The sequence below is a fragment of the Chenopodium album genome, chromosome 9 (assembly GCF_948465745.1).
Source record: "Chenopodium album chromosome 9, dcCheAlbu1.1, whole genome shotgun sequence".
Taxonomy (NCBI): domain Eukaryota; kingdom Viridiplantae; phylum Streptophyta; class Magnoliopsida; order Caryophyllales; family Amaranthaceae; genus Chenopodium; species Chenopodium album.
Genome location: NC_137842.1, coordinates 67044399 through 67071374, shown reverse-complemented (window position 1 = coordinate 67071374; position 26976 = coordinate 67044399). Strand labels below are relative to the sequence as shown.

Genomic DNA, 26976 nt, shown 5'->3' with positions numbered 1-26976 from the left:
TAAAAGGAGATGATATATGTCACAAAATATATCACTTCAAAATACAATTAAACAAGATATTCTTACAAACACGTCAAAAAAATTAAAATTACATAGAAAAGTCGTACAAATTTATTAGCCATGCAATTTCCTGCTTCAGCTCCAACACAAGGGTACCCTCCTTATGGTTATGCCCCGGCACCGTGTTATCCACCGCCTTCGAATTGTGGCTACCCTCCTTACTACTCGTGGGGGTACCCGGCCCCTTATAACGCGTTCCCCGGGAGTGTTTTTAACGCCGGGGGTAACACGAATGGGTCCGGTACGCAAGAGAACGGGGACGTGAACGTTGGGAATAGTAAGGAGAAATCCGGAGGTGTTGATATAGGTAAAATTGGTGGAAATCATGGTAATACTAATGGACAACAAGTAGCTGGTGATGTTACTCTTGGCAACATTGGTGGTCGTGCTTAATCTTTTGATTTTGTATATTTGATCGAATAATTTATAATCTATGTATTAGTTTTTTTTTTTTTTTTTAAAAAAAAAAAAAAAAAAAAAAAAAAAAAGAGGCTATTTTGATTTGTTATGCTTATTATTGTATCGTTAATTAGTTGTGATAATTTGTAACTCGGAAGATTTGCTATCATTTGTATGATTATGATGTCTTTGACAATTTGTTGTCTTTTGAATTTCAAGTTTAATATATTTGAAGTTCAAGATATTTGTGTTATTTTGAGGCTTTTTGAGGCTTTTTGTCCATTATAATCAGTAGTAGATTGAACAAACAACTAAACTTGAAACATGATGATACTTTTACTTTTGAGATCTAATCACGTTCTTAATCATTGCCAATTAGACAATTAATAGGGCTGAACCAAACATGCATAACTTCTTTGAGATTAAATTATATGCACAACATCCCTTGCCAATCACGTGATCCTTTCATGCAATCACGTGCAGCACGCATGTATTAGCTAGATTCGAAACACCATCCTGAGTAATCCCAGGTGCACGATATAATCTGTGGCCAAAAACCAGAAAAAATTAATTAATACTTAAAGACAAGCTACATGCACAATTGTGAATATCAATTTTATTCTAGTTACCTTTATTTTATGAAATTTCGATATTTTCTTTCACTTCCTCACTATATAAGGTATCAAGGGGATTGGTTTTTCTTGCAACACAATAACATGTCTCAAGTGTTTCCACCAGGTTATCCACAAGAACTAAAAAAATATGGCTACCCTCCGCCTTTCCCACCAGGTTATCCACCGGAACAATACGAAAAATATGGCTATCCTCCTCGTCTTCCTTCCGATCACAACCAAAACCAATCCGTGACTAACCACCAATCGCCGCCAAATCCAGCTTCTACTCAGCCTACTGATCAAGTTCATGAATATCCTACCGTTATATTTCCTTGGGGACCAGGTAGCTATATTCCTATAGCGGGAAATGTTTATAATTCCGGCTTTAATGTCAATCATTCCGGTTCACAATCGAATGGAGATGTCAAAGTTGGCAATCGTAACAACTAAACTTAACAATGTACTACAACGTAAAGCTGACCTTATGTACGTTTAATTAAACAGGTCGGGTTTTATATTATTGTGTAACATATGTTGTAGCCACTATGTAATGGACTGTCTATCCTTTTATGTTTTAAGGATCTTTAAACATGTGAACTTTAGATATGTTCATTATGATTGAATAAAGTGAGCTATATGAAAGTTAATTGATCAAATTGAACTTACATTGTGTGTTACATAACATATGACTTAATTTTACGCGATTAACTTCTTACAAAGAGAATTAATTACCCTAAGAATATGTGCCTTTCAAACATGGTGAGGCCACAACAGAATAACGAATATGGGCAAAGGCTAATGTCAATGCAAAATTTTAATCGAAGTCATGATAACTATTGTTTTCGCGGTCTATTTCTATTGAAGAGAGCTACTCTAAGGAAGTAAGGATATATGCTTTTCAAACATGGTGGGTATAGAATCACTGATTATTTAGCCACCGTCCATGTTTTACAAAAATACATACTTCTAACATTCAAAAAAGTTACATTCCTTTGCTTTTTACATACAAGAGCTAGATTTTCTCTATACATATATGTGCCTTATAAAGTTATAATCATGGGATATGTTCAAAGGTTATGATGATAATGACCCTTTACCCTTAGGTTATCACCCACTAGCTTGAAGCATCTATCCAATTTCTTTTCTAGGCCAATCAAAATTAATCTCCCATCAATACAGACACGTCTTTAGTTGTGACTGGATAACACTGCTGATCATGTGGTCTTATTGTAAAAGGAAAAACTTATGTAAAATCATTAAAAAAAAAAAAAAAAAAAACTTTAATTTATGCTCGTATAAATAATCACTTTACTGCGAATCTTATCACCAAGTAATTTGCTTAGCTTGAATTTTAAGCAGATGCTTTATGCTAGGACAATTGATCTTACATACCTTCTTATATAGAAAGGATTTGTATCTCTTGCTAATATTTTTCATATCACAAAAAACAACTTACTTCAACATACATAAGCTTATAATTTCAATTGTAAAATATGGGCCTCGTTGATGCTATTGATAATGTTGTTCCAATTTCTCCAAACTCTAATGCTAATTGTGCTCCTCCCTCACCAACACAAACTCCTCCAAAAAATGGTAGTTATTATCATCAATCCAACTTTCAATCAAACTCAAACCCGCCTTGCTATTCCAACCCGAGTTATGGATACCCTCCCGCGTATGCCCCTAATGGTACGTATGGATCGTACTACAACACGGGTAACAATGTGAACGGATCAGGCATTCAAAAGAATGGAGATATCAAAATTGGGAACCGAAGCCAAAGAACTGGAGGTGTTAAGATAGGAAGTATTGGTAGCAACATTGGCAACCAAGGTGGACAACAACTTGTTGGTGATGTTAAACTAGCCAACATTGGCTAATTGTTGGACCACAATAGCTTTATAAGTATTATCTTTGTTGTACTACTAAAAACTATGAACTTCTCTTCCGTTGAATAGGCATAGCCACGCCATTAAGGTGCATGGGGTGTCACCTCTTATAAAAATATATTACTCCGTATTAATCATTTTTGTTTCTCATAAAAATGTTGCTGTTTTAAGTACTTCGTAATTCAAGTCGCTTAATCCAGTGACAATAATATAGACACCTACTTGTTTAGCAGCTATATAACGTTGACAACCATAAAAATAAAATGCGTTTGCCGGGAGTCGAACCCGGGTCTATTGCTTGGAAGGCAATTATCCTAACCGTTGGACTACAAACGCTTGATGTTCATTAATAAAGTATACTTAGCTTATGTTCAGAATTTATTTTACCTTTGTTATCTAGTACAGTACTACGTATTCGGTTTGCAGTTTGGATTATAGCAAAAACAGATTCAATCCAAATTAATTTGATTTTTGGTTTCTCAAACCAAATCTAAACCGAATTAAGATTCAGTTCAGTCCAAATCAATCCAAATTAATTCGATTTTTCTAATTAGAATTCAATCCAAACTAAAATTTGTTCTCTTGTTTCATAACATTCAAACCTGAAACCCAAGTTTTTTGTGAGAGACCGAGATACTGAGAAAGGATGATTGAGAATTAGTTGTTTTTTTTTTTTATATGAAAGGGGAAATGGGTTGGGATACTTTTAAAAGAAAATGGGCTTAATGTAATGGGTTAAAATTTCGGTTTGTAATTTGGTTTTTAGTTTTTTTTTTTTAACCCCAAACAGAATCTAAACCGTAATACATATTTTATTTTTTTTCCAAATCAATCCAATCCGGATAAAAAAAAAAAAAAATTATTTGATCAATTTAATTTTGTTTTAATCTGAATTACTTTGACCCTACTAATTATTTTAATTGTCACCGACTGCTCTAATAAGAAACGGTATGTAAACATTAATTTATGGAATACAAATTCCATTCGAGAAGCATATAAGGGACCAAAATAAAATATACAAACTCCATGTAAGAAGGAACATAACGAGGCTAATTAGTGTTTAAATATTGTATTAAACTATTAATTATGACGAATCACCATGGGACGTATCTGTATGAAAAGGCCAATCAGTAATAAAGAGAATTGTATCTAGTTCAGTTTTCTTTATACAATTATCAAAGAAGAATAATCTTATCAAAAGTTACAATAATTAATTATAAATAATCTCCTAATAAACATGTGATGAAATGTTGTTTTAACTTTCAAATAAGTACGTCAAATTTCTTTTAAATTTAATTTGCCTTATGAGCTAGCTAACGTTGTCTATCTTTAAAAATGTGTCTTGTCAAAAAAAAAAAAAAAATTTAAAATGTGTGAATCACCCTCTTCTTAATTTTATTCTCCCAAATTGTTGTGGTTCCATAGTAATTTAATGCACAATTAGGTTTAATTAGCTAATTAAGTCACCCATATATATTACTCCGTATTAACAATGATTTAAAATTCCTAACCAAGCATGCTTAAATTATTGTGGAGTTTTTGAACAGGTAAGTTCTAGCTTAAAGATATAAATGCACTTTGTTAGTACAAGAAGTACCATTAGATAACACAATTGGGGAATTTATAAGTGAAGGAAGGCATTGCACATATGCAAGAAGTCTATTAGCTACTTAGCTAGGTGAAATACTCGTAATTATGTTCAAATCGCATGTACATTGGTTTTTTCCTCTCAAGTCCTGTAACAACATTGACAAAACTAGCTCGAACTGAATTAATAAAATCCACTAATCTATCTTTCCATCACAAAAGAACAAAACTACGAGTGGTTTAATGGAAACGATAATATCCAAGATTGATATCTAAAGAGAAGACCTATAGCCACCATCCAAGAAAAATCATGCATGCATGCATATTTATTAATTTAGTAGTGTTCTTTAAAGCATATGCTCTTTGGTCTATAATTCTTTATATATGATAATAAACAAACAAATAAAAACAATATAATACTTAATACCACCATTAGTACGTCTCATTGATGTGTCTATAAAAGGTGGAAACTAGCTAGTCTTCTTATGTTACACAACCAAAATAAAAAGAAACTATATATCAAATATGCAAAATCAAGCTCCTACTAATCAAAGAGAAGTTCCTCCTAATGCTAGTCATGGTTTTCCACCACCATTATACAATCATCCTCCTTTTGGTACTCCTTACTACCCAAACTACGGCTATACTCCTCTATTTTACCCTTACAATTATAATCATTTTCCTTTCTTCCATGCCCCGTCGCCAGGTAGCTACGGATTCATCAATTCCGGAAGTAATACCAATGGCTCCGGTAAACAAACCAACGGAGATGTGAAAGTTGGCGACAATAGCAGCACTAGTTTGAGTCATGTCAAAATCAGAAGTATTGGTGGAAATCATGACAATATAGACAGCCAGAACAAATCCGGGGATGTTACCCTAGGGGATATTGGCCGGATTAAGTGAATCTTGTTTACATAAACGCACTTTACTATTCATGTCTAGTTTGACTTGTCATGTACGTGTTACATATATACGTACTAATAATAATAGGGCTTGTAATAATTTTGTAACGAGGTATATAGGTATGCTTTAAGTTCTTGCTAGCCTTTAAGGTTTCATATACTACGGTTAAGAAATTATGTTCTAATAGTTGTCGTTATTTAGAAAAATGATCATAAGCATTGGTTTGTCATAGATAATTTTCTTCTCTTTCACAATCTCACGCAATAAATCATGAATAATATATATGAATCCTCTTATTAATATGATCCAATGAACTTTTGTGATTATCTCGTTTATGTACTATAATTAAATTCAAAATATATGGATTGAAAATTTCAATTCATTTGAGAAGATAAGGGGCCAAAATTTCTTTAAAAAAAAAAAAAAAAAAAAATCTGAGTGCAAAGTTTATGTAAAGGAGCATAATGTAATTAGGTTAATTAATACTAAACATTACAACATGCATATTGCATACACCATGGGACGAATCTCTGTGACAATGAAATAGCCTATTAATCACAAATAAGAGTAGTATCTAGCTCATCTTTGTCCTACAATTATAGTAGTATATAGAATCGTAACTATTTGAAGACATTGATTAATGACGAATCATATAATAAAATTTAAAAGTTATTATGATAATAAATTTAAAGGAAAATTTGTAAATTACCACCCAAAAATAGGTCCATTTTCTAAATAACCACCCATTTAAAATTTTATTTTAAAATACCACCCATTAAATTAATTATTTACTCAGATTACCACCCTTTTTAAATTTCCGGTGGAAATAAGGGGAGTGGGGCCCACATAACGGCTATTAACGGCTTGTTGATGCTTCTAAAAAGAAAACCCCCCCGATTTTGTCTTATAAAACATAATTCCAAACCATTTGTTGCGATTTTTACTCCAAAATCTCCCCAAATTTGACGAATTTCACTGATTGCAGAAGCTTGGCAAGAAATTTCAGAGGCTAATTCGCATCAGGTAATGTATTTAAATCTTTAAATTTAGGGTTTAATTAGGGTTCTTATTGCACCTACATTGGGGAAAACTGATTGAATGGTTCATTAGGGTTTAATTATTCGCAAATTAGGGTTGTTATTGTATTTGAATTGGGGGAAATTGGGTCTTTATTTAATTAGGGTTCATGTTCTACACTCAATTGTGCTTTTCTGTTTGAATTGGGGGTTCTTATTGTGGCAGAAATGGGGGTTATTTGTTACTGACATTATGTCATTGAGTTGCTGCTAATTTGTCATGCTAATTAGGGTCCCCAGCAAAACGCCCTAAAGATGGCGAATTTCGCAAACAAGCTCCTCGCAAAACCCCAATTAAAATGGTGGGTTTCAAATGAACTGAAACAGATTTAGGGTTTAATCTCTAATTCTCAATCCTAATCTCAATGGTGGGTGAGAATTTATGGAGTTGGGTGAGTTTGCAGAGAAAATTGAATGAGAGAATTGAAAGAGGGAAGTAACTACTGTAGCTTACAATAGTGAAGTCGAGGAAAAAGAAAAAAATTAAGGAGGGAAGTAACGACTGTGGGCCCCACTCCCCTTATTTCCACCGGAAATTTAAAAAGGGTGGTAATCTGAGTAAATAATTAATTTAATGGGTGGTATTTTAAAATAAAATTTTAAATGGGTGGTTATTTAGAAAATGGACCTATTTTTGGATGGTAATTTACAAATTTTCCAAATTTAAATGAAGCTTATAATTGTACATGTATCCTCTAATTCGACCTTAAATATACGCATATTACTCTCTTTACATGGTATCAGAGTCATCTATTTTTTTTTAACCCGTCCTTCTTCTTCTATGATCAAAGCCCTTTTGTTCTCTTGCATCTCACACGACATGGTTTCCTCCCCAACTCAAAAGTGTATCATCAATATATTCACTTCAAAAGTGCAAGAAACAAACCAAAATAATTATGCTCCTAAAACTCAAAGAGGAGCTCCTCCTAATATTGTTCATGCATATGTTCCACCATCATCACTATATAATCATCATCCTGCTTTTCATGCTCCTCACAACCCGAACTACGGCTATAATCCTTTACCTTCCGTTCATGCTCCGCCTCACGGGGGTTGTGTGATCAATATTGTAAACAATACCAATGGCTCCGGGGAGCAAACCAGTGGCGATATGAAAGTAGGCAACCGTATCAACAAGTGGACTCGCATCACAATTACTAGTAGAAGTGTTTGTGCAAACCATGACAATGAAGACAATAATAAAACAGAGGATGGTATTGAAAAAAGTTGCGTTTGCCGGGAGTCGAACCCGGGTCTATTGCTTGGAAGGCAATTATCCTAACCGTTGGACTACAAACGCTACTTGTTAATTTAAATATAATTAATAAATATGAAGTCTTATACACAAGGAGCACAAGAGTATATGCTTATATTCTCAATATTTTTAGGTAAGAAAAATGCCCTTCAATTTCAATAGTTCTACCGCCCACATATCATAAATTGAAAAAAACAAAATTTTCTAATTATACTACTGTGTATATGCAATTTGAAAAATACTTAATTAGTGATTTTTTAATGTACAATCGGTTGTACCTTATGCATGGTACAACTAAGGTTATTTCTTTGCTCATGTGCTTGTAAGTTGTAATCACGTATACCTTTTTACCTCAAACACTTTCAACACCTTCTTTTAATCCCATCAACCATAACACTACGTATCTCATACCTTTGTTCGGTGGTTCACCAACTACTTCCTCAATGGGATTATTGATGCTACAACCTTAATTTTGATGGCTCGTGTAAAACCAACTCCTCATCAGCTTCATCCACGACAATCACAGCAACCACGTCCCAGCCCACATGAACAACCTCAACACGACTATTACGATATTTTACGATCTTGGTCAGAAGCAATGACAACAGCTACACAGAGTTTATCATAGATACTGCACATATCTAGGAAAAAAACTGAGCGACTAATTGTATAGCCAACATATTTCTGAAGAAACAAGAAAGTATGGCAAACTTTGATCACCTTGTTATACACCCTATGTATATAAATTTTTGAAATAGTCTGCATCTTCTCTCGATTCTATATCATGGGTAGACGCTCCCTTAAAGAGAGGGACTCCTCATTATTACTTGTTTCCTTATCTTAAAGAAATGTTTGATGTAACTAAAACGCAAATTAACATGAAGCAAGCACCAAGGAAACAAATCTGTAAACAATGGTGGCAGAAGTAAAGAATACTTAAAATTTAAGTTTGGAAGAAAATCGATTCAATTCATATTCATTTCAAACCCTTGTAAAAAGCAATAACAAATTTCCAAGAGCTAAGGTAAATCTCATTAGTAGCTGAACAATCTTATTAAAACTTGAGTATAAGGTACATACAATTTAAGTAATTACCAAAAAAGTCTGTTTCATGGCCGTTAATCACATCATTAGGGCCTTCAAACTTAAATACACAAATTTTAGGTCCATGATCAACCTCCATTAAAATAAACAAACTTAATCTAATAAGAACTCCCACTCAGTAATGATCTTCTTAGTAAGTGTAGCCCTTGACAAACATGCCCTTCTTGGCCTCCTCGGACTCACCTTCACCGGTGTACTTACCGAGCTGAGCCAAAGAGTTGGACTTGGCCCGTTGCAACAGGGCATCTTGAGCAGCCTTCACGTTCTCGGGCCTTCCACCCCAGGTCTTCAAGCAGGTGTTTTGAAGGGCTCTTGCGTAGGAGAAAGATACGTGCCATGGGTTGGGGCTCTGGTTCATGGCATTCAAGTTCAAGGTTGCCTCCACCTCAGATTGCCCACCAGACAAGAACTGCCAACCAAAACAAATCAAAAATCACAACAATATTCTCAGGAAATGATCAAAGGGGTGAAACACTAAATTCTTCACACTGAGGTAGTATACATGACATTTCTATAAAATGTATAATATCAGTAAACATTCACAATTAATAACTGAACGATTTAGGGATCAACCTTAATACCTTATATTCAACATTCAAGTATTAGGGGGCAATGAATGGACAGGATAGAAACCATGAACGATAAAGAGATAAACCTTAATCAACATAGCTTATCGGGTACTATGTGGCCTACAATTTAGGGTCGAAGGCAGTACATGATGTTTTGCTAAAATGTATGATAAAAGTACACAGATAATAAATGAATAATTTTAAGTCAATTAAATTCAGCATTTTAGTATTAAGTGTAATGAAGGTATAGGAACTTGCCATGATTCCAGGGACGGATGGGGGGATTCTCCTGTGGAGGAGCTTGAGGGTGTAATCGGCAACTTGATCAGGGGTGGCCCTTTCCTTGCACTCAGCACCTGGGGTAACCATGCTTGGCTTAAGAAGGATACCCTCAAAGAGCACATTGTTCTCTGCCATGTAGTAGAACACTTCGGCCCAAACCTTCTGAGCAACCTCGAATGTCCTGTCAATTCCATGCTCACCATCAAGCAAGATCTCTGGCTCAACAATTGGGACCAATCCATTGTCCTAAATACAACATACGATTTATTAGAACCAATAAAAGTGAAATAGTTTATAATAAAAAGTTTAGGTTCTGGTTTTTAGTTGCTTACTTGGGTGATAGCAGCGTAGCGAGCAAGACCCCAAGCAGCTTCCTTCACTGCCAAGGCAGATGGGCCATTGGGAATGCTCACAACAGTACGCCTGTAGAAAATCAACAATCCAATATTTGTTGTGAATATTGACATTATCTAACAAGCAAATACATAGTCAATTAGTCATACTTCGAGTAAAATCATGTTATGTACCATTTGGCAAAGCGGGCACCCTGCTGGTAGTAAGCAGCAGAGCGGGAAGCAAGACCATCAAGACCTTGGCACCATGACTCGTCATTTGAACCAGCAAGTGGCACCAAACCCTGTAAAATAGTACATTATCAATGTTCACATATCAATATTATACTAGCATACTTACTTTTCTGTTCTAATTTAATCTACATGTCAGAGAGTGGCAAGATATCGAACCTTGTCAACTTTGATACCGGGAACAATCCCCTGCTCAATGAGGACATCAACCATTTTCTTGCCATCAGTGGTGGATTGGTAAAGAGTCTCTTCAAAGAGGATAGCACCAGAGATGTACTGACCAAGGCCTGGGGCACTGATCAGAAGGGTACGGTAGGCTTGGCGGTTAGCCTCGGTGTTCTCTAGACCGATTGAGGCAAGACGTTTCCCACAGGTGGCATTCGACTCATCCATGGCCAAGATTCCACGGCCAGGTGATGCCACAGTTTTCTGCATACAACCCCCACAAATAAACAACTTTGATTCTGAATTCTTTTTTAATAATGTTACAGTAGACAACTATAACTACTAGAGCTAGCATCAGTTTGGTAAACCATTCACTACAGTTCTTCAACATGGATAAGCTTTTAAGGTAGTCAAAATCATAAACACAAGTGTCAGAGAATCATAGAATCTCCACTTAGATACTTCTCCCGGTCATTATATATGTCTACAAAAACTCCTTTTTTTTATTTTCTTCTTTATAACTTCTATTCTCTATTATATTCTATTTTTATACTACCTCAGTATTTTATTACTTAGTTGCTATGTTTCTTTTATAAACTATCCATATAATCTACTTAGACTATACTTTGTGTTAAATAAAAACAAAGTCACGTGAACTCTTGTTAGATTAGATTAATCTCCATGTGTAATCTATAGATATCAATTTTTATAGCGATTCCTTATTGATATTTAAAAGTATAAATGGTTGAGAATATGCGTTGGCAAACATGACTAAAGTAATGTAGCGACTAATTAACAACAGAGGAAGTACTATTCAGAATCATAGGCATAAATTTCAGGAGCAATCATAACTATATACTGTAGCTAACAGACGTACATGAGCAAACATCATAACATTTAATCAGTAAGAGATAGAAAAGGCAAAGTTAACGTACCGCGGTCTTAACAAGTTCATCGGCATAGGAGCTGGCGCGGACAGTCAGAGACGATGGAGCCGAGGGAGCAAACCTGACACCAGCAACTGAAGGAAGGCGGAGGGTCTGGCCCTTGACAAAGTCAGACTTGTCAAGGACTGGTGAGGTCTTGAGAAGAGAAGCTGAGGCCATTTTTCTTCAATGAACTGTGTATGCTAAAGAGAACAGAATAGACTAGCCAAAAGATATGCAAAGTCTTATCCCTCCTCTTAGCAAACTCTACCACACAGGCTAATCAATGCTTCAGTACTACAAATTTATATAAGTCTAGTTATGCATGTTATCATAATATGTCTTGCTTGAGAGGCTGTCATGCTTCGGCCAGTGATGTACCGCCATGTGGATGATAAATCTTGCCTAGTTGGCACGCCTCGAGCTCGATAAGCGAGAAAATCTAAATAGAAATAAAAAATAGGAAAAAAATGACAGATGATGCAGAGATTGCAATGTATTCCTATCAGTGAAAGGTGAATATGAGGCTATTATCCTTCTAAAAATGTCTTTTAGCATTTTAGAGATAAATGGTTATTAGTTAATCACTGGATTTTGAGGGTAAGGTTTGATGAACTACATTTGACGGTTAATAATTGGCCATTTCAAATCAAAGATTGTGGTTCAAAACCATGTGGATGAACCATCTTCGTTGATCAAGGGTGTGGGCCCACCCTTATGTCCCATTATCTTGGCTTTATCTTTCAACTTGAAGAAATGGGATTTTACACATCAGTATGGATATCAGTAGCAATACTATCACAACCAAATACATTTTTGACATATTCTCATCCACATCCAAAAAAAAAGCTAGACATTTAAGATATACAAACTATAAAGTTGTAGAGTATAGAATACTTACAATAATACCCTGCTTAATTACCGTATAATCACATGATTCCTCGTGCTAATCATGATGTCCGAATATGTCATTCAATGCCCGTTTCAGAAAGTAGTTACGGTATCACTAACAGTGAGTGACTATGTCAAAATCATGGAACTTGGTTCTCATTTCCTTCAAAAAGAAGTTGCAGTGCGTTTGGACTCAGGAATTTGGAAAGAAAGAGAACAGGATGCTTATGAGCGATAGAAAGAAAGAGGCTAGCATAGAAAGGAAAAGGCTAGCCTACTCCTTTCTCCCCCTCTTTCCTTCCCTCCCCTACCCGTTATCGTTACCACATAGCATAAAGTTAATGTTCGTGTTATGCTATAATACTCAAATGATTTAAGTCCCTGTAAATCAATTTTAAATGACATGGATACTGATTACTGAACTTATGAGCTTCCAATAGAGATGAAAAAATCCAAAAGGAGTGTACAATTACAGGCTTACTCTAAAAAAGAACACTTGCACTTCAACTTCCATTGAAATTAAATACTTTGAAGATAAACAATTTACCAGCAAAGCAGAACATTTCAACAGCACATTTCTGATTTCTAGGAAAAGCAGAAGGCCAAAAACAAGTTTACAGAAACTCGAGTTTCATAGTGTAGAAGTAGAAGGCAGAAATGTAAAACTACCAGATGAATATATGACCAAAAACTCATTCTGTATATGAACAAGAAAAGTTAGAAGCAAACGAACAACTCATTCTGTATACTGCTTGAGAGACAGATCACCAATGCCAGCAATGACATCATCTATAGACACCTGCATCGGATCATTTAATGCTACTGCTGAATCACTGGAACTTGATTGAATCTGTGAAGGAACATCAGCAAGGGCTTTGTTCAATTGTTTTCCAAACTCATCTTGCTCGTCTGAAATCCCAAGATCCCAGACTTTGAAGATGTCTTCCAATGAAGTATTCACCTCAAATGTTGTCAAACTCGAGTTCAAATCAGAATCAAGGTTCTCTGCTTTTACGTCTTCAGAATAATTTGGGCGGAAAACGTTAAGAACTTTTCCTCTCACCCTGCCTCTCTTATTTCTGGTTACAAAATCATCTTCATCATCTTCAGATAAATCAATGCTTTCAATCTCTCCAAAATCACCATCTATGAGATCCTCATCTTCATCAGATCCTCCGCCAAAATCCATACTAATCAGATTTTCTCTGAATTGAGGAATTTCATCAGCAGATAGTTGCATACTGCTCTGCACCACTGACGTGGCTGGAGGTTCTGGTTGAGCGCTGATAATCTCCAATAATGCATCTTTAATAGAACTCCAGTCTGTATCCGAATCATCCACATCTTTATTCAGGCATGAATCAGCCCAAGCTACATCTTCAAGAGAGAGACTCTCTTCATCGACGTTGGATATTAGGGAGTTCAAAAAGACAGAACGAAGTGAGTCTTCCTTCATATCATCATCTACTATAGCCATAGGCTGCAAAATTAGCCTTCTATTAATCAAATTAATGATAGGTGGAAAGTATTCAGAATGAAATAACCACACCTGCAAGCAGACAAGTAAAAGGAAAGATGAGTACTTGCGCAGAATAAAAAATTCACCATTGTAATCAACTCAAGTTAAACAAAATCAAGGAAGCAGGCAAGAACAACTGTACAACTCTTTAGGCATACGCAGAATACGAAAGAAGAACATCCAGCAATCAGCAATGTAATGAAAAAGATGGATATCCCATGAAAAATTAATCAAAAGAGAAAATTCAAACATAAAAAGTAAGATATGATTGAACATCCCAAGCATAATTATCAAGAGCAGGTCATTAAAAGAACAACAGTCTTGCCACTGATTCATGTTAAAAAAAACTTAAAGCTCGAACTTCAGAGCCTGTTATCAATGCTGAGTTAGCAGTTCCAGAGATGGCTCTATTCCATGAAAAGGAATGACAAAAAGATCAATTACCAACACATGTTAACTCTAGTTATGCAAAACTACTAAGTTATGGATTGTTCACAATATCTTTTAAATTGTTCCTAAGTCTGATCAACTCAAAGCTAAAACGCGTGCTGTATCATAAACAACATTGCTAGCAAATCAACATTCATCATTCCATAACAAGATGACCCTTATCTATGAGCACAGCAAAACATACTTAATAGCTAATAAAAGCTTAATGGACCCTCATTCATAATTTTATTATGTACACCACATTTTTCAATATCTAAACACTAAAAGAAAAAAAAAGCCACAGAAATCATAAATTCCATATTTATATGAACTAGAAGAGTATACCTAACCTCATCCTAGACGAATTCGAACAAATCTCAGTGTGTATCCAAGAAACGACAATCGAAGAAACACCAACATACAGCCAATAAAAGGGACCTTTTATAATTACATTCGATATTCATTTGATTCTCAATTTACTAATACAGTATTATGATCCTTAAAGCTTAAAATCAGTATTCAGTACACACATATTGTAGAAACAATCTTACACCAATTTTGTGATCAAAACTACCAAAAGGATGCACAAAACCATGAAACAGTAACATAACATGATTCTGTGGATGCCAACACTACCTAAAACCTCGGATTTCCGTCTACATCTAATATCTCGTAATTTTGTCAGGAATCTTAATTTCGTTTCAAATAAAACAAAATCGACTAAGAATCTGATTAGAATCATCAAGTTGGTTAATTAGACGTAAAGTAAAACCCTAAGTGAGAATGAACAGTTCGAATTGATAGAAAACTATCAATTATACAATTTTAATTGAACAAATGGATTTCAAATTTGCATACAAATCATCAAATAATGAACTAATAGCCAGAATTAAGTTAAAATTAAAATGAAAAAAAAAAAAAAAAAAAAAAAAAAAACACCCTTTAGAAATTTACCTTTTGATTTCTGAAGAAAAAAAGAGAAAGAATAATTGAATATTAACCAAATTTGAAGTTATTTGAAAAGAGCAGAAAAAACAGGGACGAAATTGGGGACAAATTGAGGGAATTATAAAGGAATCAAAGGAGAGAGAAAAAGGGGATTTGCAAAATAAAAGGGTTCAAGCTAGATATTTGGAGAAGACGATAAATTTCGAAGCGGCAAAAATAAATTAAAAAAAAAATTCCGTTGCCGGGACTTGAACCCGGGTCTCTCGGGTGAGAGCCGAGTATCCTGACCAACTAGACTACAACGGATTTGTTGTTTATAATTCTCTACTTATAAGTTATAACTAATTTTTTTCACTAATCATTTTATTCTCACCCCAAAAAAATGATTATTATTAGGTCAATAATTATTACTGTTTTTTTTTCTTAATTAGGTCAATCAAATTCCTATACAAGAACTTTTTTTTTTTCCTATACAAGAACTTTGATTATTAATTTAATAACTTAATCCTTCGTGGATTTTGTTAAAAAAAAAACGTTAATCCTTTATGAATAAAGATTATAAAAGTTGATCATATTAACAATGGATATTAAAACAAATCTAATAAAATTTAACGCTATTTTATGCATAAACCAAAAGATGGTCAAAGAAGGATCGATTTCCAAAAAAAATGGTCAAAGAAGAGTATATGTGAACTAGTGTAAATAGTACAATAAACTAACATGAGTACGTGACTTAGCTTGATAATAATTGTATAAACATAAATGAAGTTGCTTCAACATTGAAAATGATCGGCTTTTTTCCAATTGACAAAAAACCAATGACAATGACTATTTTATCATCTTTATAATTTTTTCGATAACACCTTTTATATATAATTGAATATCTATTATAATACATACTAGTATGCATTATGCACTGCACCCTACAATCTCAAATAAATACGTATGTATATATAACAATATCAGTATTGGTAGTATAATTTGATCTCGGATATTGTGTACCATCATTCTAAAGATACTAGCTTCATAAATTGATATGATGTTTAACTATAATTACTATTTAAAAAAAATATCAATGGCCTTCCTTTCTCTACCGATCAATAAACTCAAAAAAGTGGATTGGCAAAAAGACGTCAACTTTTAGAGTTATAGCATGAATGAATTCATGAAGTACGTAAAAATAAATTAAGCCTCCTCCACTCAAATAGTCAAATATACCAATCCAGGCTAAATATCTCTACTCTCATTAATTCTACCAGTAATAAAATTCAAACTGAAATTTTGCATGCTATAGTAATTCTAGCAATAATTAATCACTAATTAAAAGCCATATAATGTCAATTAAAATAAATAAATAAATAAATAAATAATAAATTAAAAAAAAAAAGAAAAAGAAAAACATAATTTATGTACAATACGTAGAGGTTAATACATATATTTCGTTCCACTAAAATTCAGAACATGTAATATACCCATACATATATAATTTGATACATTTGGTTGTTGTATAGTATATGAAGTTATGAACGATTATAAACAGCAATAATTGTCTTTTTAATGCATAGTCATTTGGGTGAAAAAATAAATATCGACCGATCAACGTAACACTTGAGCACGCAAATTCCGTTAGTCACATACGACATCACATCGATCTTCAAGGTTTAATTGGTACCGTCCTCTTATCGTTGGAGCACAATGTTTCATCCATAGTGTGGTAGTTGACATAATGGCTAGGGGCCGAGTTGCGCCGAAAGTGCTTTGGTAAGCAATCATCTAATTCCTTACCGGTATACCCATCTGGCATGCCCGGAGTCCCAATTGGTTGTGGCACCAACAATGACACATACTCATCTCTGAAGCTCGAGCCTAGTGGCCTCGTGCCCTCGACAAGGTTCGAGGAGGGCGAGAGGAAGAGGAAAAGGATGAGGAATGTTATTATTGACATTTTGTGGGGAGTAAGGTAGTTGGTTTTTCTTAGGAGTGGAATATGTTGGAAGGTGAGGTTTTTTTTTTTTTTTTTTTGGGTGAATTGTATGGTAACCTTTATATGAGGGTGGAAAGGAGAAAAAAGGGGTCATAAATAAACTTGTGAGTTACAACAAAATACCAGCTCATAGTTTAGACTAGTTGACTGATTAAAAACATGCATAGTCATTTTTATGGAGAGTAGTACGTAGTATTACAGTAGGGATAGTTGGTTAGTGAAAGATGGATTAATTTTTTTGCTTTTTGACAACGTTGACATGATCTTACCCGTGTTTTTCATTACTATGTCACAGTAACACTGTATTCCTATAATATCCTTCACACACAAAAAGGAAATTATAAGGGAAAAAAAATCTGAAGATTTTATTTGGTCAACGTTTTTGAATTGAGGCTTATTGAGCCATGCACCTATAGAAATTATCCAACCCATTTGGTTTGGTTTTCATTTTCAAGCCCAATACTATTGGACTTTGGCATGGGACAAGCACTAAGGGTCATTGATGCCAATCAAGAAATTGATTTGATATGGCATGAGAGGTAGATGTATTAATTCGAGTATTCGGATCGAAGTCGGTGAGATCGAGTGAATTAGGTTTTGACAACTTTAATGAGAGGCCTGGTGGTGGGTTATAGTGGTCATATATTATGCATAGATATCATTTTTAAAACTTAGCATGGGTTGACCCAAGGCAAGACTGACGACTTTTTTTAGAATTGCATGTCAGGGTGGTTTTATATAAAAATAAATTGGTAGATTTTCAATATAAGAATCATTATTTTGAAATTTGAACACCCTATCAATTTCATTACTAGGGCCTTTTAGTTGCCTTTGCATGAGTACATTACTATTTACTAGGGACTGATATTAGCTTACACATAGTCCTTCATAGTGTAAAGTTGTCTACTTAATATGTAAGTTGTTGCATATTGGAGAAGAAAAGAGCTAAATCACTTTATATTTTTGTAAGTAGATCGAGCCCTCATAATTGTTGTTGGGTCGCCCAAGATCTAAGATATAGCCGATTTAATAAAATTTAATCAACAACAACAAAAAATAAATAAATAAAAATATTAATGCAAATTTAGTCAATTTAATTTTTGGTATATATACTTTTGCAATTTATTTAACATTCCATGTCAACAATCAACATCTAAAAAAGTTTTTCAGTAGTACAAGATTCACTAATCTAACATATCTCAAAAATACAAATGGCAACAAACTAACAAAAGATGTGCTAAGAAAATTATAACTCATCTCACGTTTTAGGCTTAATTAATATTGAGAATCTCTTTAATTGGTGAGAATAAGATTTTTCTTTTTCTGAGATTTTTTTTCAATTAATTTTGATAGTTTTCCAGATGAAATTGGGCAAAATTTAATTGGGCCACGTCGGATAATTGGTAGCTTACCTGTAACAGAGGCTGAGTCATGTTAACAGGTGAGCTCTCTTGAGTGTTCTTATTGTGACACGTGTTGACAGTCAAGGATCTTTGAATTGAAAATGAAATCACAGGCAAAATCTTGGGCTGGCAAACTACATGTATATATCTTTAGACGCGTTTTATAATTTTGGGCTGCCAGTTTAATTAAGCACTATCATCAATTTTTCAAAGCATCATGCATGTATTCATGTGACTCAATTTTGGTACTCACATTTTTATTTTATTTTTCTAAAAATATCATTGGCTCTCATGTTACTCTTATATTAATTCATCCCTTTTAGTTTTCTCTAATATCAAAAAAAAATAAAAAATAAAAATCACAGAATAAAATAGTTGAGTTTAATACCTGGATGGCTGGATACACATCTATACTGAAAAATATGAGTTCTTTTTCTTCTGTTTTTTTTTTTCTAGGAAGATTGTAGAATCATAAAGGAAAAAAAAAAGACTTACTAAAAAAAAAAAAATTGATATAGACAACATATGATCTCGGACTCTCAGTATTCACCTTAGACTCTCAAATGCTTGATGGCTGCTAATCACATCAAGCTTGATTAATTAGTTACTTGACCCAACCGTACCGTATACCCTACTAATAACTACAATTAATGTGGTCGTACGGTACAATACGTCAATGGTACGTAAGTAGTCAATTAATGCATTATACATGTAGTTATGTTGATCGACAAGAATCAAATGCCAACTTCTATATCCTTCTTTTATGAAATTAGTATTCAAATGCCAACTTACTTAATTACTGGCGTTAGTTATTGGCTCAGGTGGTATCCCGAATCATCATAAATTTATAAGTTTAATCAAAGTTAATTTAGTTAATGTTGAATAATAAGTAAATAAAAATATAATAAGATTATAAGAGGTTATACATATGAAAAACTAAACACTATTATAAAAATATAAAGAATTATATTTACGCTAATAAAAAGGTTTTCAAAGAGACTAAATATAAATTAACACAATTCAACACAATGAGAGAAGAGTGATGACACATAAGGTGACATTTAAGACATGTAACACCAAATCATAATCATAACAAAGGAATGGTGACACATGATGTTAGTATGTTATGCGGTTGTGCACTTGTGTCTTTGAGTTTTAATAATATTATGGATGTTATATTGTTATGTAATTATTTTTCAATGGTGAGCATAATACACTATTTATTGCGTCATTGTCGAATTAAATGTCTTAAACATTTTGTCCTAATTATACGAGTAGTTGAATAAAAATGGCTTTAATTTTAATTTTTTTGATCCATACGACCATACATATTTCTCCACGAATTTTATCGGGCGGGCACCGATTTAATTGACTTATTTGTCCAATTTTCAGTCTTTTGATCAAAATTAATTCCCCACTCATTTAATGTGTATGGTCTCCAAATTTTTGAACATAATTGTCTTACTTATGGAAACTAACTATAATTTATTAATTTAGTTGAAATTCTTGTTGGAAAATTAGTTTTGTAACCTACGTGTATGGAAGTTATTAGTTACTGTAACTTCTTATAAATATATTGGAATAATTATTGGATCATACAATAAACTATTGCACACTCTATTGACATTCCACTACAAGAAATTTATTTACTTTTACACTAGGTTAGTCCGGTGCGATGCACAATTTTGGCAATAAAATATTTGTTCATTTGTATTACTCCGTAGAAGACATGATGTTAAATATTCTAACTAAAATTAAAATAAAATTAAAAAAAATGATAGCATTAGTGTTTAGTGGTTAATATAGGAGGAAAGAAGGAAAGATGAAGGAGCTACCACCAATTACGCAGTATTTTTTTTTTTTTTTTAATAAGGAAATTGTGTTGTTAGTCAATTTAGTAAAAAAAATAAATTAAATTTTTATGAAAATGTGTAATTAATTTAGTTTTTCCAAACATTAGCTTTATCTTGAAAAAAAAACCTTAAAAAGGATGATGTCACTTATAGTTTTGGCGGGAATTTTTTTAATAAAAACCTGACACATAGGCAGCGGTGATGTAAGTGGTTTCTACTTTAGTTATAGTTATAGATTAAGTATGACTCCATATTAATTAAGGGCATGTTCTCTTCAATTCTTCATATTATTTTCAATTCACTTCTTAATTTTCTTCTCTTATAAATATCAGTTCAGTTCCTAATTTTCTTCTCTCATAAAATATCAGTTCAGTTTAGCACCAATCAGTTCAGTTTAGCACCAATCAGTTCAGTTCAATTTAATTCAGTAAATCAGAACAGGCCCTAAGAGTGTGTCAAGACTCAAGAAAATCTAGACGTTAATATGACATACTTCGTATTAGTTAGGTGTACATAATACATTAAAAAAATTAGTTATTTCTAGTTAATCTTGTTGAATAGATCAAAGTGCATTTTGAACTATCTATTTGATTTGTCATAAAAAAAAAAATAAAAAAAAATAAAAAAAAAAAAAAAAAAGATACATTATTACTGTGTGAGTATAATGTTTTGATCTCTAAAATATAAACAAATCGATTCGTAAATAGTAACTATTGACTAAGGTGTTTAATTTGGGTAAATTTCTTGCCTCTACTATCTTTTGGGTAAAGCCATTTTTGTAATATTATTGATTAAGATTTAAGCATTATAAAAAAGGTATGGAATAGTACTATATTTATACTCTTTTAACTAACTTTGGAAGTACCAATGGCAACACCAATACTACAGTATAAAAGTGTCGGCATCACTATTTCATTACATCAAACACAAATCAAATTGACAACATCATTAATGCAAAATCACAATGATTTATTGTGACTTGTAGGAGGATTTCCCTTCCTCAATCTCACTCAAAAAAATCGAAATTTAATTTCTCTCTTCACAAAAAAAAAAAAAAGGACGTATAAGCCTCTTCCTTCTCGGCTTCACACAAGATGAGAGACACTTCCCGTGTACATTAAAAAAAAACCTATGGGTTGAGCTTAAGAACTATTGAGGATCGCGTAGCACATGCTATGACTCACCTTACCCTGCTCGAGTTTTCAACTAGAGTATGGACGGGGTATTGTCCAAGTGTGGTTGAGGATGTAATCACTACTGATTTTTTTTTTTTTTTTTTGTTTTTTTTTTGTATATACAAAATGTGATTAGTAGCCCATTATCACTAACTTGGGCCTGGATTAGCTGTAAAATAAGCGAGGGCCCCAACTAATGGGGCATTAATGTAGGTGGTGGGCTCGGACTTTCTAAAATCAGCCCGATTATCGTCGTACAAGTCATCCTCTCCAGGCCCGCCCACAACAGCACCGATGTGGACATTTGGGTTGGGCTGGGTCGAGTTAAAATAAATGGACCCTTCTTTACAAGCAATGGGCTGAGGGTGGTCTTTAATAGAAGGTAATGATGAACCTCTATGATGAATCCTTTGAGGGTACTTGAGACTATATCCTACCATGTAGGACATTCCCAAGGGGTTCTCACCCAAAATGTAGTTAACCTGCCTTTGCGCTATCCGCCGGAGCTTGTCGGCCCCAACGCTAACGGCACCACAATTCACGGTTTGAGACGTTTTGTCGAGGTACTTTGCGTACACGAGTAAGAGGAAAGATATGGTTGTGGCATGTTGGAGATTGCTGCCCCCCGGGCGGTAGATGAGGCCACCGGGGGTGTACTCAATGTGGAAAGATGAGGTTTCGGGGATTAATGTGCACATGAAACTATCTGCTGATGATTTGTAGAGTTGTAGAGAGTATGTGCTTCCTTCTAGCACTTCCTGCAATATAAATATATGTGTTAAGTTAACCAATAGAAACAATAAAGACCTAATAACATAGTTTGTTTCACAAATGGTATAGAACGATTTTGATGTACGCAATCTTATTCCTAATCGGTAAAACTACCTAGCAAAAAAGCTATTGCAAAATTTTATCATAAAGATTATAAGGGAGACATGTAAATTCAATTGCCTTGACTTGAGCATCACAGAAAATCATAGCAACTTTTTTTTGACAAGAAAAAAATCATAGCAACTTAGAAATAAATGTACAAGTATAAAAAAATTTGACTCTACCAAACATGTTCCTAGGAATACGCTATCATATTTTGTGTAGGCCCAACAAAAAACAGATTATCAAGAATTCAAGATGCATGCATTATGATAAATTGCATGGTCCAACTCCAACACTTGGAAAAAAGATTGACCTTATTTCTTACCTCATGCATAGTGTAAAACACATTAAATCTTCCATCATCAATGAAAATTGATCGATCAACAAACAATTAACAACAATGAAACGGGATATTATTGAATTAAATCAAGGTCCGTCAAAGTAAGAAACTAAGAATGCATATGAGTAAAATCCGAGCATGTACATCAATACCGAACCCATGACAACGGCCGATCCTATATATGATTTCGAAACTACTTGGAAGTTGTTAGAAGAAAGAGGGTTAGAAAAATGTTACCAACCTTGGAGACTAGTACATTAAGACCAGCATGTTTATTGTCCCAACCAAATTCATTGATATTGTCATCAGCCCCAAGAGTGTGGGCATTACTCGCTACGTAATTAAGGTATGTGTCATCTTCAGTTGCTCTTCTCAACCATGCTGCTCCCCAAAGTAGTTCATCCTGCCAAAAATTAATTAAAAGTTAGTTAATTGACTAAGATATATATAATAAATTGATTAGACAATTTCTAATAACTATCGGAGTATTATTTATAGATAATGAAATGATTTATTCGGCTATAATGTCACCTAATTATTTATTGTTCTAGTCTAATCAATAATTATTACGTAAATTTTAAATCTATTTATTAAGTCTCGACTATGTGACACGTTTGTTTGGCCACACCATATACTCGTTACACTTAATAGTTTGTGTTTGTTTATATAACAATCTAATTACCATCGTAATTAATTAAAGGATTATCATAAAATTACTTGCCTGATATCCATCAAAGTCACAATAGAAAGGGCAGGCACCACCTCTAACATCTGAATTGTCACTATAAGCTCCTCTAAAGCTATCTGCAAATTGAAAGGCATTTTGGGCATTTCTTAACAAGGTTTCCGAGTAGCCACGGTCGGCTGATCGGAAGGCCATTGAAGCGGCTGCCAGGGCTGCCGCAGTCTCTCCGGCTACATCGGAAGCCGGATTGGGTGCATCAACCATGTAGACTGTCCTTTTAGTGTCCATATCCTCTGGCCTCTCCCAACAATTATGGTCACTAATTGGATCACCTACCTGCATGTAGTAGTAAGTTAACACAAGTTAAACATACACAAGTTAAACAACGTATGTAACATCGTAAGTTAGTAACGACTAACAAGAATGTCGGTATCATCATAAACATTTGGCTTTTACAATCCTTAATAGAATAAGAAGACAAGTGTTTGCTACAAATTTTAATATCAACTAAACTAATTGACACCCACGTGACTTTATGGTATAACTAGTGATAAATTTAATTGTAATAAAGGAGACGTATTGTTAAGCCTTAAGAATATCCGTACAATTAAGTTATAAAATAGTACTCGTACTAATTAATACTCTCCACGCGTGGTTTGTTATAAATGGCTAAACAAACATAGCCCCAACACGATATGGGGTGACCCTCTCGATCTTATGAGAATGGCGGATCTTTTAGGAAAGGGAACAAAAGATATATGCATGACTTATGTCCCATATTGCATTGACGATGATGGTGAGAGATTCACGCATCTCTAATAGTATAAAATAGTGTATGGATCATTAAACATCTTACGAACACTTTGAAGTGTAATAAAAATGATAGTAATGGAAATGAATTTAAATGTAATTTTATAGGGAAAAAATATCTAATATCAGTAACTATGGAAAAAAAAAAAATGGGGGCAGAAATATGAATTTCCTGCCAAACACATTCGTCTATGTACGAGAGATTCCTAAAATTTGTAAAAATTTGTATCTAGACAGCATTTATGCGAAACATCTCAAACTATGTGCATTTTGTCTTTACATTTCAATTATTAAACACCTTGTAGTTATAGTTTAGCGCCCTTCAAGTACTAGAAAATCCATCATATACTTTTTCCGTCACACTAAGATTGACCAATGGATTTAAAAAAAACTCTCATAAAAATTGTTAAATAAGATAATTCTAATAGGACGGAAGGAGTAAAAGTAGTACTCTATTACTCTGTATGCAAAATGGCTAATTTGGCTTGTTGCATGGCTTATGGCTACTTGATAACAAGCAAGCAAAATTATGTTTAGGTGTTTTATTTTATGTCTTAATTATCAAATTGGTTTAATTTCTCCTCCCTAATGTCAAGATAATTGCCATATTTTTCACTATGGCCCACCAATTCAACCTTTTTGGTGAATAAACAAGTAAATTGTGGGTCCAATATACGGAGTACTATAATATCTTCACTAACACACAAGAACCAAAACACACTCCTTAACTACTACTAATAGTAGTGGCGTATTAGGCTAATCCCACTTAATTATGGATTCTAAATCCAATTAATCACCTACACAAACAAAAAAAATTCCAACATTACCCTCAACGCAAATGCAAAATTACAAAACCTCCATGCATACTACTACAACAACAATAAGTCAATAACCCAATATTAATCCATTATTTCGCTCAACAAAACTAACAGACTTCAAGCAGATGTACGCAATTTTATCCTAAACATTAGAGATAATGTTTCCAAAAGCAGCCATGCATATGAACCAATAAAAATAAATTAAAATAAGATTAACAAATCAATTAAATTACCTGTACATAAATCCTATTGGGCTGAGAAACCGTCTTGAGGAGGTAATCAGTAGCCCATTTAATAGCAACCAAAGAATTCCTTAACTCGCTAGGAGGCATAAACTCCCCAAACTCCACCACACTCCATGCCAACATTGTGGTGGTAAAGGCCATAGGAAAATTAAACTTAACATTATCCCCGGCGTCGTAGTACCCGCCCGTAAGGTCCAAACCATGCTCAAATCCATCCCCGAGACCCGAGTGAGCACGCCACTCGACCCGTTGGTCTCGGGGCAAGTTACCCGATCTTTGGCCCTCAAAAAAAAGTATAGACTTAACAAGTGCCTCATGGTAATCATGATATGAGTACACCAAATATGGCATGCTAGTAAGTAACAACATTAGAAGTGTAACAAAAAAATGAGGAAATAATGTGTGTTTCATTTTCATCATTTTCTTAGTAAAGGTTGTTAATAAGTTAGTTTTTTTTTTGGAGGGAGAGGTTTAAGTTGTGTTTGTTAGTTGAGAAGAAAGTTGGCTTTTATTGCCAAATTAAGGGGGGTGGTAGTTGCGTGTAAAATTGTGATTGGATATAAATTAAATCTTTTTTTTAAAATATTAATGGGATTATTCACGAGAAAAAGAGAAGAGAAGAGGTGGGGGTGGGAAGGTTGTAATAACCGACAAGATGGGTAATTTAATTTGGGAAGTCACATGCATAGCAAAAATATGAGTCACAAAATAAAAAGGATATTGAAGACTATAGTTTATTATATGTAGGTCCAATTAATAAGCATAAAGTTGAAGTTAGTAGTACTTGTGTTGGCTTTACTCTATTGTTTTCCATCTTGTATTTTTTCCAACTTATTTATGAGGTTTTACTCTTTATATCGTACTCGTTTAATCCTATTGGTAAAATATAAAGTTGATAATTAAAATTTCACATTGAAGTGAGTTCAACAAACTAGCAATAATTATAAATTTATGATAAACATTTTTGAAGTGTTACATGACTGTAAACATGGACGTCCTTTAAACGAATGAAGTATTTTATTTAGTGCGGTTTTTAATACTTTACTAATGATCAACTTAAAACGGAAGAAGGATTATGAAGAACATAGAAACCAATGGTACATGTATAAATTGTAATCCAAGTTTAATTTTCATGAAGTATCTTTTTGTACTTATTAAATTTAGAATTGAGTTTGAAGTTTTGTACCAAATGGAATGTTTGTCTCTGTTGGAGCAACTAGACACTTTTTTTTTTTTTTTTTTTTTTTTTTTTTTTTTTTTTTTTTTGTTTTGTTATTTTAGGTTACAATAATGGATAAAAATTATGATAATTCAATTATGTTCACTATATCAAACTACCAAATTTTCTTCTTTCTTCTATCTTCTATCTATATTAATTTTATCATTTTTATATATATATATATATTTTTCGGAAAAAGGCTAAACTCAAAAGAAGACATTAGAATATAAGATTAATGTCAATATTCATGAATTTCGAATATAATGAGTTGCCACCAAACTTTGCCTACCAAATAAGGCCAACGATGAATAATTACATAAATTGATAAAAAAAAGTACTAAAACATATTGCAAATGCAACAAACTATA

The 26976-nt window shown here is 33.6% G+C and overlaps 3 protein-coding genes and 3 non-coding genes across 6 annotated transcripts; all 6 read right to left on the bottom strand.

Moving 5' to 3' along the window:
- Nucleotides 1–3226: 3226 nt before the first annotated feature.
- On the bottom strand, nt 3227–3298 carry TRNAG-UCC (transfer RNA glycine (anticodon UCC)). Its single transcript has one exon. It is a non-coding gene; the product is annotated as a tRNA-Gly (tRNA).
- A 4461-nt stretch (nt 3299–7759) lies between these two features.
- On the bottom strand, nt 7760–7831 carry TRNAG-UCC (transfer RNA glycine (anticodon UCC)). The gene has a single exon. It is a non-coding gene; the product is annotated as a tRNA-Gly (tRNA).
- A 975-nt stretch (nt 7832–8806) lies between these two features.
- Nucleotides 8807–11704, bottom strand: LOC145558892 (fructose-bisphosphate aldolase 1, chloroplastic-like). Its single transcript, XM_081620254.1, has 6 exons — nt 11426–11704; nt 10485–10754; nt 10269–10378; nt 10074–10164; nt 9718–9987; nt 8807–9299 (listed from the first exon to the last, which is right to left on the bottom strand). Exons 1-6 carry the CDS (start codon nt 11594–11596, stop codon nt 9021–9023), a joined length of 1191 nt encoding a protein of 396 aa, XP_081476380.1. The 5' UTR covers nt 11597–11704; the 3' UTR covers nt 8807–9020.
- Nucleotides 11705–12721: 1017 nt separating this feature from the next.
- On the bottom strand, nt 12722–15393 carry LOC145558893 (uncharacterized). Its single transcript, XM_081620255.1, has 2 exons — nt 15210–15393; nt 12722–13856 (listed from the first exon to the last, which is right to left on the bottom strand). Exon 2 carries the CDS (start codon nt 13782–13784, stop codon nt 13044–13046), a length of 741 nt encoding a protein of 246 aa, XP_081476381.1. The 5' UTR covers nt 13785–13856; nt 15210–15393; the 3' UTR covers nt 12722–13043.
- Nucleotides 15394–15436: 43 nt separating this feature from the next.
- Nucleotides 15437–15509, bottom strand: TRNAE-CUC (transfer RNA glutamic acid (anticodon CUC)). The gene has a single exon. It is a non-coding gene; the product is annotated as a tRNA-Glu (tRNA).
- Nucleotides 15510–20937: 5428 nt separating this feature from the next.
- Nucleotides 20938–26162, bottom strand: LOC145560270 (endoglucanase 24-like). Its single transcript, XM_081621528.1, has 4 exons — nt 25378–26162; nt 23553–23852; nt 23073–23234; nt 20938–22376 (listed from the first exon to the last, which is right to left on the bottom strand). Exons 1-4 carry the CDS (start codon nt 25807–25809, stop codon nt 21768–21770), a joined length of 1503 nt encoding a protein of 500 aa, XP_081477654.1. The 5' UTR covers nt 25810–26162; the 3' UTR covers nt 20938–21767.
- Between the last annotated feature and the right edge of the window lie 814 nt (nt 26163–26976).

Coding starts and splice junctions, on each gene's coding strand:
- LOC145558892 (XM_081620254.1), bottom strand. CDS start 11,596: ATGGCCTCAGCTTCTCTTCTCAAGACCTCACCAGTCCTTGACAAGTCT. Junction 10,755..11,425: donor ATGAACTTGTTAAGACCGCG/GTACGTTAACTT, acceptor GGTTGTATGCAG/AAAACTGTGGCATCACCTGG. Junction 9,988..10,073: donor GCTACGCTGCTATCACCCAA/GTAAGCAACTAA, acceptor TGTTGTATTTAG/GACAATGGATTGGTCCCAAT.
- LOC145560270 (XM_081621528.1), bottom strand. CDS start 25,809: ATGATGAAAATGAAACACACATTATTTCCTCATTTTTTTGTTACACTT. Junction 23,853..25,377: donor CCAATAGGATTTATGTACAG/GTAATTTAATTG, acceptor TACTACATGCAG/GTAGGTGATCCAATTAGTGA. Junction 23,235..23,552: donor GTGACTTTGATGGATATCAG/GCAAGTAATTTT, acceptor AATTTTTGGCAG/GATGAACTACTTTGGGGAGC.
- LOC145558893 (XM_081620255.1), bottom strand. CDS start 13,784: ATGGCTATAGTAGATGATGATATGAAGGAAGACTCACTTCGTTCTGTC.